Source organism: Mesoplodon bidens, assembly GCF_964165515.1.
Source record: "Mesoplodon bidens genome assembly, chromosome: 14".
NCBI classification, from domain to species: Eukaryota; Metazoa; Chordata; class Mammalia; order Artiodactyla; family Ziphiidae; genus Mesoplodon; species Mesoplodon bidens.
In genome coordinates, this window is record NC_138170.1 from 30,967,810 (window position 1) to 30,978,060 (window position 10,251).

The 10,251-nt window shown below is 43.0% G+C and overlaps 1 protein-coding gene across 6 annotated transcripts in view; it reads right to left on the reverse strand.

The window, feature by feature from the left end:
• ANTXR1 (ANTXR cell adhesion molecule 1) overlaps positions 1-2,070 on the reverse strand; it is a 293,533-nt gene extending 291,463 nt beyond the window's left edge. For 2 of the 6 annotated variants that reach the window (XM_081253940.1, XM_081253943.1), the window contains exon 1: positions 1,539-2,064. In XM_081253940.1, coding sequence (XP_081110066.1) covers positions 1,539-1,690 — 152 coding nt within the window. In that variant the 5' untranslated portion in view covers positions 1,691-2,064. Of the gene's footprint in view, positions 1-1,538 lie in introns of all 6 variants that reach the window. The other 4 variants (XR_014017420.1, XM_081253941.1, XM_081253942.1 and 1 more) reach the window with 4 other exon arrangements.
• Positions 2,071-10,251: the final 8,181 nt, after the last annotated feature.

The window sequence follows — 10,251 nt, forward strand, 5'->3', positions numbered from 1 at the left end:
AAAGAGCTGATATCTCTACAGTGTGGAGTTATTCCATTCAGAGACATGGTGATTCTGTCCATTTTTTCAAACCTGCTTGTATGTTCTTCTGAACTGGCTTTCTTTTCTTTTTTCTTTTTTTTCTTTTTTCTTTTTCCTTTTTTTTAAAAGAACAATGATAGGCATCACTGACTGTTTTCAGACCCAGTCTCTGAATCTGTGAGCTGGTGCTCCCAGCCGCTAGAAGTAACAAAAGACATTCCATTTCTTAGCATTGAAGTATATTTTCGGTGTCCACCTTCTCATAAATCTCCAAGAAAGAGATTTCCCTTTTCATCCAAAGAATCTGGAGTTCAAAACAGCCTTTACGGAAAAAATCAAACTCCAGGGGCAACTGCAAAGCACATTTGGTGTCTAGCTGGCCAGCTTATTTTGCAGGACTCTTTTTCCAACTCGCAAATAGTTTCCAGTCTGTGAAATTAATCTCCCCACCACTGTAACAGCAAGCGCCCGTCCTGGCAGTGGGGAGCACACCAGTGTTAGCACGGATCTCCTCTGAGGGGCTTTTTATTGTTAAAGCTGCTTTTTAGTAGATAGCATGAAACTTCCTTGAATGACTGTGGCTTGGCAAATCTAAGGGGGATTGGTCAGAGTTCAGCTCTCCCTTGAACGGTCCTGAAGCCTCATCCATTTTCGCAAGGAAACCAGGGCTCCTGCACCTCCCTGGTAGCCCACCAGTCAAATCGCCAGGAACTTGAATTCGCCTACATCAGGGTTTCTCAAGCCGAGAGGGAGGAGGAATATACCCGCAGGGGACTTTTGGCAACTTCTAGAGACATTTTTGCTTGTCACCGTGGAGAGACGGTGGAGGCAGCGCGGGTTGGGGTGCAGGGGTGCAGGGGAAATTCTGGAGGGGGGTAGTACCGGCATCTAGTGGGTAGAGGCCAGGGATGCTCAACACCCTGCAAGGCACAGGACGGCCCCAGCCTCAAAGAACTCCCCAGCCTCAAACTCAATGGTGCCGAGGTGGAGAAATCCGCCTTGTATTTTTCACTAACTTCCCAGTCAGCCTACATTCTATCATTAGGAACAAAGGTAAAGCAATACGTAGGACAGAGTTTTTAAACAAGAGACGATGGACTTTTGAAAGCCCACGCCTCTTACTTTACACGTGCCTTAAAGTTCTGCCTCTTGTAAGCAAGCTTTTCTCACCAAGGTTTCTAAAGCCAATGGAAAGGGTTCACGGAAACGTAGTAGGTCAACAGCATCCTTACACTCCCATCCTCAGACTCACGCGCCTCGGTCAAGAGAAAGCAAGGCAGAAAAGAATTTGTCCCGAGAACAAGCAGCGACGCCTGCCCCGCCGGCTTGGGCAGCGGCGAGGGAGGGGGAGGCGCGCCCCGTCCACAAAGGCGCAGCGCTGGGGGCACCGCCGCCTCCCGTGGCCCCTCTTGGTCCCTGGAGATGCGTGCCTGTCCCAAAGCCACACTGCCAAGGAGCCCAGCCCGGGGAGAAAGCATCACCAGCTTAAACCAGGGTGGAAAACTCAGGGCACTTACTTGTCCAAAATGAAGTACAGGTCAAATCCCCCGTAGCAGGCTGGACCCCCTTCCTCCCTGCGTCCCCCTTGCCCGGCGCAGATGAGCACAAAAGTGGCCAAAGACAGACACTTGAAGCCAATGCCCAGGGCTTTCTGCTCCACGGTGGCCATGACCTGCAGCCCAGGGAGAGGGTAGGGTCCTCTCCTTCCCACGCTCCTCGAACTCGCCAGGACCCTCAAGGGCGCGCCATCCGAGGGGCTCTCCTCTCGGGCCTTTTATTCCCCCTCGCTCTCCCGAAACTCCCCGGAAGCAATTGTCTGGAGGAGTTCAAGGTTTTCCTTCTGGTTTCCGCTAAGATTCTGTTTCTAGGTTTCAGGTTTCAAGAATCCCAACGCTGTAGTCCGCTTTTTTAAAGGGGTTGTTTTTGACTCGAGCCGGCAGGCCGCTCCGGAGGCAGCGCTGAGGTTTTGCAATTGAAGCAGTTCCGTGCTGATGGTTCTTTGTCCCAGATTTTAAATATTATGGGGTGGGTTTTCAAATTGTTCTTGATTGGGGGAGTGCTTTGCCTTTTCTCCCTCCTCTCTACCCACCCCCCTTTCTTATATTGATGCGGGAAGAAAGTTCAAAGGGTGCCACCTTGTGGCCAAGGACGGCAAAGCACTCTTCCGCGTTCAAGGGAGCGTGGGTGTGCCCGTTTTCTTATACCTTCCTTTTTCTCACGCATCTTCCCTTTCATTCTGCATTACCTCTTCCCCATTTCTACTTCTTTCTCACTCGCTAGCCTTTTTATCCTTGCCCTTTCCTTTCCTCTCCTACGTCCGCTAATAAGGTCACTGTAAACGTTTGATGAGAACTTACTGCAAGCACTATGGCTCCGACCCCAGGCTGGGACCTTTGCAAACAAGACACTAGGCAAATGAGCAGAGAAGAACGGGCCTTTGTGAAATGAATCATCCAAGTGACCTTACTATACACTCAGCGCAGATCATAAAAGAGACTGCTGGGATGCGGTCATGTGGCTGAAAGCAAAAACAGTCCCCCACAGAAAGCTGTTCCTGCCTGGAACAGCTGAGTATGCTAGATTGTCTTCATCTCCAGATTTTAGAGATTCTGTGATAAGTTCTTTTCAGCCTGTGAACTTTGACTTTTTTTCACCCAATCTTTGATTTAGGACAGAGGAAGTAAACAGCTTACAAGAGGGTGAACCTTCCAAGAAGATTGGGACTGGCAGGGAAGCCCTGTGCGAGCATTTCTGCAGTGAGTGATCCTCTTTCAAGTGGGCTCTGAGTCCCCGTTCCCAGCCAGAACTCAGTTTTAACTTCATACGTCTTCCATTCTGGGAATCCTCAATACACACTCTTGCTCCATTTTTCAGGATTATTTCTCCAGACACTCATCTTCCCCTCTGCTTGAGAGTCTCTAAATTTTGGAGATTCATAATGCATTGCACTAGCTTGCCTCCCAAATGACCCCTAATATTCCTCATCTCCTGGTATTCACACCTCCCCTCCCACACTGAATGAGACTGATCTGTGTGTAATTAATAAGATACTGTAGAAATGATGGTGTGTGAATTCTGAGACCAGGTCATAAAAGATACTGGCATTTATCTTTTTGAATTAGAATTTTCTCCAGATGTATGCTCAGGAGTGGGATTGCTGGATCATATGGTAACTTTAGTTTTTTAAGGAACCTCCATACTGTTCTCCATAGTGGCTACACCAATTTACATTCCCAACAACAGTGTAGGAGGGTTCCCTTTTCTCCACAATCTCTCCAGTATTTATTATTTGTAAGCTTTTTAATCATGGCCATTCTGACCAGTGTGAGGTGAAACCTCATTGTGGTTTTGATTTGCATTTCTTTAATAGTTAGCGATGTTGAACATTTTTTTCATGTGACTGTTGGCCAGCTGTATGTCTTCTTTGGAGAAATGTCTATTTAGGTCTTCTGCCTATTTTTTGATTGGGTTGTTTGTTTTCTGATATTGAGCTGTATGACCCCAATGTTTATAACAGCACTATTTACAATAGCCAAGACATGGAAGCAACCTCAAAGTCCATCGACAGATGAATGGATAAAGAAGATGTATACAATGGAATATCACTGAGCCATAAAAAAGAATGAAATAATGTCATTTGCAGCAACATGGATAGACTTAGAGATTATCATACTAAATGAAGTAAGTCAGAGAAAGACAAATATCATATATGGAATCTAAAATATATATGTGGAATCTAAAAAAATACAAATGAACTTATTTACAAAACAGAAACAGACTCACAGACATAGAAAACAAAATTATGGGTACCAAAGGGGAAAGTGTGTTTGGGGGCGGATAAATTAGGAGTTTGTGATTAACATATACACACTATTATATACAAAGTAGGTAAACAACAAGGTCCTATTATAGCACAGGGAATTATATTCAATATCTTGTAATAAGCTATAATTGGAAAGAATCTGAGAAAGAATAGATAGATGATAGATATATAGATAGATAGATAGATATGAATGACTTTGCCATAAACCTAAAACAATTACAACATTGTAAATCAACTATATTTCAATAAATAAAAGAAAGATATTGTAGTTTCCTCCTTGCTCTCTTGGACCACTTTCTCTGGGGAGCCCAATGCCATGTCATGAGGTTGCTCAAGCAGCCCTATGGAGGAGTCCATGTAGTAAGAAACTGAGATCCCCTGCTGACAACCAGCATCAATCTGCCCGCCATGTGAGTGGCCCTTCTTGGAGGTGGATCCTCCAGCCCCAGTCAAGCCTTCAGATGACAGCAGTCCTGGTCAACATCTTGACTGCAACCGTATGAGAAACTCCAAGCCAGAACCACTCAGCCAAGGCAATCCCAGATTCCTGTCCCACAGAAATTATGAGAGAATGAATGTGTCTTTGTGTTTTAAGCCTCTAATTTTGAGGGCAGCTTGTTATGCAATAATAGACTACTAATAAATGCCCATTACCATGTTAAATTTTTCAGGCTATCTTTAGGCGAGAAAAATGTCTAACCATATTTCCCAGGCTTACTTGACCAGGAAACTGTTCTTTAAAAAAAATACCTACTAATAACTACTCTCAGAAAAAAATAATTTGGGGGAGATTAAAATACTCTAACTTGTCCAAGTCTTCTTTTCTCATACCTTTTCCCTCCCCAAAGGATTGAAAACCCATCCTGGTCTCACTGCAGCTCTATAATGAATGAAGGTGAGGAACATCTATAGAAATTAAGTGCTAGATGAAAGCAGAAAAACCAGGGGAATCTGATTAGGAGAGGAAAGGAATACAAGATAGAAAAACCTAACGAAGGGATTTCCCTGGCAGTCCAGTGGTTGGGACTTTGCCTCCCAGTGCAGGGGGTGAGGGTTTGATCCCTGGTCAGGGAGCTAAGATCCCATATGCCTCGTGGCCAAAAAGCCAAAACAAAAAAGAGAGACAATATTGTAATAAAATCAATAAAGACTTTAAAAATGGTCCACATCAAAAAAATCTTTTAAAAAAAAGGAAAGAAAAAGGAAAACATAATGGAGAGAACATTTGTGGGTGACAGGATTGGCAAAGAATAGGAAAGAGCTTGAACTGGAAAGGGATTTGGGGGAAGATTATGAATGTCTTCTCTCATCCTCATGCTCTAGGGACCTCTTTGGTCCTTTCGAGTTTGGTTGACAGAGTAATGTATTTAGACGTTTATAGTGTAGAAAGTTAGTCTGGCAGGGGATCAGAAGAGTCCTGATAGAACTCTTCAAAGTTAGAGACACCATTATGAAAGATAGGTGAGGGAATTCTCAGGGAGGAAGGAAACTCAGTATGAAACAAAGTTATGGAAAAGGGGAGAGAGTGGAAGCTTCTCCCCTGGGACAAAGATGATGTTTTAGAAGACAGAAAGGTAGTTAGAGGGATTCAGATGCTTGAATGACCAAGTTGCCTCTGCCTTTCTTTCAATATTCTAGATAGAGGTCTGTTAATACATGTTGACCATTTCTAGATCTCAACAGTGACTCTATCCTTCTCTCTCTCTCTCTAGCCCAGAAAAATCCATTCCAGGTACACCTTCCAATTAGAGGGTTTTGTGCCAGCCTCACTCACTATGGAGAGATGTCCTCCAAATATGCCCATGAAGTAAACTTGATATTGAGCTATGGAGATATGATTATTCTCAGAGAATGTTGAAGTAGAACAAAGGTGTCCAGAGTCTATAACAGGATAAATGAAGTGCCTGGTATGATACCACTATGGTGGCTCAGCAGGTCCACAAGAGGAGATATGTTCAGGTTCTTCAAATTGGCAATATTTTCCTTTGGTTGTGAGGATGTAACAGACTTATAATTAGTGCATGTAGGGAAATGGAGAGGTGGATCAGTCACTTGAGGTTGGAGGAGAACTTGGGAAGAGTATCCAATGGGTTCCTGTTAGCATGTCCCAGATTAATTTCACAGCTCCGAGATGTTCAAGTATCAATATTCCTTTATACAAAGGTTATCATCATCTCGAGGGAATGCTCAATGCTCTGATTGGACTGAGGTTGTCAGGGATTCTAATCTCTTCCAAGGACTCCTGTTTCCTGGAGGAGATTGACTGGTCTTCCCACGTTCCATAGAGAAAGCCATATGGGGTTTGAAAGGAATTCCTCTGCCTCTCAAACTCAAGTCAGTGGAAGAACAATATAAATGATGCCTGGGATATGGATAGACATTTCTGGGGTTGAAGAAACACGAGGGCAAATTAACCATGCACACGGATGTGTCTGAGTGATAATCTGGAAGTCAAGCAGAGAAGAGCTTCTTGAATGAAGAAGCATCAACAGTGCCACATTCTGTGGAAGTTGAGAGCATAAGCCCTGAGAAAACCCCACTGACTTGACACGTGTCATCTTGTCACCAAGGAGCATGCCAGTGGAGCAGTGCATGGGGACATTAGACTGCACTGGGTTGCTAGGAAGGGGAAACTTCTATTTCAAGAAGAGAGAGGGATAGGGGGTTAACTTGTGAATGTTCGCATGTTTTATGACACAAAGAAGGATCCCAAGATATTTAAGAATACCAAGAATTTTAAGTTTGCTTCCTTCCAAAAGATTGGAGAGTTTGCCTTACTACACTGACCATCTTAAGGCTTTAGCCCTGCACTCTAATCACTTTTCTACTGAATTTGCCAGTCTTCGTTCTTTGAGACAGAAATTGTTAAATATGACCTTCCTGTCTACCAGCCTCCAGTGACTCACTCTCCCTTATTTGTCCCCCACTCTCCAACACATTTGACTGAGCCCCTTTTGTCAAGCTCTCGAAAACAAAGTTTGCTATCCTGCTCACATTGCCATCTAATCTTCTAAGAATTCCACTGGGCACCAAAGGACCATTTGTCTAGTTTCTTGGCAAAGGTTTTGGAAGATGTTCCAGATAACAGAGACTACTCAAGAAAATTTGGCAAATTTTTTCTTTAGCAAAATTTGTCCACAATATGGACAGATCTGATACTCTCCACCAAATTTTGTGTCAATCAAATAGGTTCAATGTTTGCCGAGGTCTGGGAGGGCCCACTGGTCCTTGGGCTTTGTTGACATCCCATAGCCTTCAAAGGCAAAACATCCTTCTGTAAAAATTAGTCTCTTTTAACTGTTATGAGATTTCCTTCATGCTTGTCCTCCATAGGATCACCATCTGCAAAAAATCAAGAGAGCATTCCCAGAAGCAATTTACTGTTCAGGATAACAACATTTTTAAAGAATCTAAATCAGCTGAATGATGGCTTTTGGTTGTAAGAAAAGAAAAGGCACCAGTAATAACTTCAAGTCCTGTGGCAGAACCATAGTCTATAGCAAAATACCTTGATGGCATTCCATAAGACAAGTCGTCAACAACCTCAGCTCAGAAACAGTCAAAGCCTTGTTAAACCCAGCATCCCACTGATAACCTTACCCAAAGCCCATCACAGTCTAGCTTGAAAATCAGTTCACTTCAATATATCCCTTGATTCAATTTATGGCAGTCCCAAACCCGTCCGTCTGAAAGCCCTGTTTACTGCCACCCAAATGCAGAGATAGAACTTATTCAACACAGTCTTAACCCAGCTCTGATCAATCCAGAGCCATGAAAAAAAATGAGCCAATTTCATACTTCTGTCAGTGTCAGCCCAGAGATAGATCCTGAGTAATATAGTTCACAACCCACCTCAGCTAAGCCCACAGACCATCCCAGTTTATCCTAAACCAGACCCAAGCCCAGCCTGAAGTTTGATCACCAATCCCCTTTAGCCTAATCCAGCCAGAGTCTAGCCAAATCTCAAAGCCAAATACAGCAAGCCTTATGAGGGCACATTCCTACAAGGACTCAGCCAAGAGAATAATCCATAATTCATACCAACATACTGTAAAAAAATAATCCATCCCACATCCTCACAAGACTCGAAGACTTGCAAACAAAACATTTACTTCATCTAGAGCAGAGACCAGGCCAATCCAACCCAGAAACCAAGAGAGGAATGAAATGGACCAGTACAGGAGTCTAGGGTACTAACAAGACCAGAGTTTACAAATGTCTAATGTAAGATTTATCAGACAACTCAAGGTCATCACAAAGGTAAATACAAGACCGATACAGCCTTTTTCTACCCAGTTCTGCTCAGCTTTGGTATATTTAAGGATATTTAAGACCAAGGTCTTACTCAGAGACCCCGGACCAGTTTACAACTGAAGATGCCACAAGAAATCTACTTAGACCTGTCAAGCCTATAACTCCTTCAACACTTTTTGCTAATGACCACTATCCAAGTCCCAAGCCAAAAAGAACAATTGTTTTCAAAGTTTATGTGCACATGTGTGAGGGTGAAGCTGTGTGGAAGGGGAACTGTGAAGGTGGGGGCAAAGACGTTAACCACTCTGGAATAACCAATGACACTTTTTCAAGATACATATATCTGTAAAATATCAGAAATGGATGTAGGGGCTTCAGGGACACACATAGTTTCTTACAGCCAATTTCTTTTCCATCTATGCCCTATACCTGTTTCTTCTTTAATGAGATCTATTGAAATAGGTGGAATTAATGGTAATGTCATTAAACTGAGCACTAGGCAGGACACACACTAATTAATAGTGTAATTACACAACAGGCTACCTGGGGCAAAGCACAGCTCTGCCATTACTAACAGGGTGACTGCGCTAGTTAAATTACCTACCCATAGTACAGCTTCCCGTCTGCAAAATAGGGTTAATATTACTTACCACCTTGGTGTGTTGTGTGGTTTCAATGAGATAATGTCATGTGTGGCCCTCAAGAAGCACATAGTAGATTTTGACTTTTCTTGTTATTGGGAGATTCTGGGAAATTGCATGTGAATTTCTTCTAGAGATGGGAAGAATACATTTAGAAGAACCACTTTCAGAGTGTTTGATTTTTCTACCACCAGTGAAACAAAGCTGTTTCTGTTCCATGGGCATTTGCATTATCAATTTTGAAAAATGCAAAGATAAAGATTCTAGCCCATCCAAGATCTCCTGGGAGTTGATAGTTTCCTAGCGAGCATACAGAAAACAAATGGAAAACATGATTTGGGGCTCTGAATAATCTATGGACACCAATGCTGTTTCTGCTAGCCAAGAATGCTTGAGAGCTAAACTCTAAAGAAACGTCTGAGTAAATGGTTATAGTCAGTGATGCTTCTTTCTGATACTGTATTTTTTAAGATCTAATAATCCATAGAAAACAACCTTTATTGTTTCTTCTTAGTAATTCACTCATTCTTTCAAAAATAGGTTTTGGATATCTGCTATCAGACAGGCCTTGTGCTTACAATGCTGATAGAAGGATGAATACAACATGGACCTTGCAGAGTTTAGCTTGGAGACACAAATGCATAAATAGGTCCAACAGTGTGGTTAACCTACCTTCTAGAGGAAACACAACTTGTCTTTTCCACTCCACCATGACAATTCCAAGGAGAAGTAGGTCTGACCTAATGGAATCCTCAGTGATACATTATTGGACCACAACCCTTTGGGATGACTTGTTCTAGGATGTGAATGAGTTAAGACATGACAAATGTCTCTTTCTACTAGTAATGAGATACCGCTTCCCTAAGAAGACCCAAAAGTGAAGATGAAGCCCATGACAAAGAGACCAAGATCTGGACTACTTAAGCTGTCTCCAGTCTGAGAGAATGGAATTGCCAGGATCCTTGTCATGGATCACTAGAGCACAGAAGGGCTTGGGAGCAGAGCTGTAGCTCATAATGAGGTATGCATTTACCTGAGGAGTTTGCCCCTAGTCATTGGCTCCTTAGGGAACTGCGTGGGCAGAAGTCAGAGCTGGAGCAGCTTTCTGGCATAGGTTTTCAGGCTCAAGTGAATATGTGTCCAAGATTGATGTCTAAGAAGCAGGCTCATTCTGGAAATTCAAAAAGCATTTGCTCTTACTGTAGCCAAAGTAACAGTGGGGAAATCATGTGTCACTAATAGTGAGAAGGCCTCTATGTCCCCTGGAATAGGCATTGATTCCTGAAACTAGAGCAGACTTCTCTGAGAATAGGTGGAGCTCAAGGTGTGGATGGCACTACCAGGTTTTGTCTTCCTCTCCATCATATTTCTCCTTGAAGGTTGAGGACTGACTTTCCATGAAATCTTAATCATAGCTATAAATGTAGGCATTAAAGTGCGAATTTAATCCAAAAAAATAGTGGAGTCAATCAATAAACACATAAAGAACACTAAGGACCCCAACAACATAGG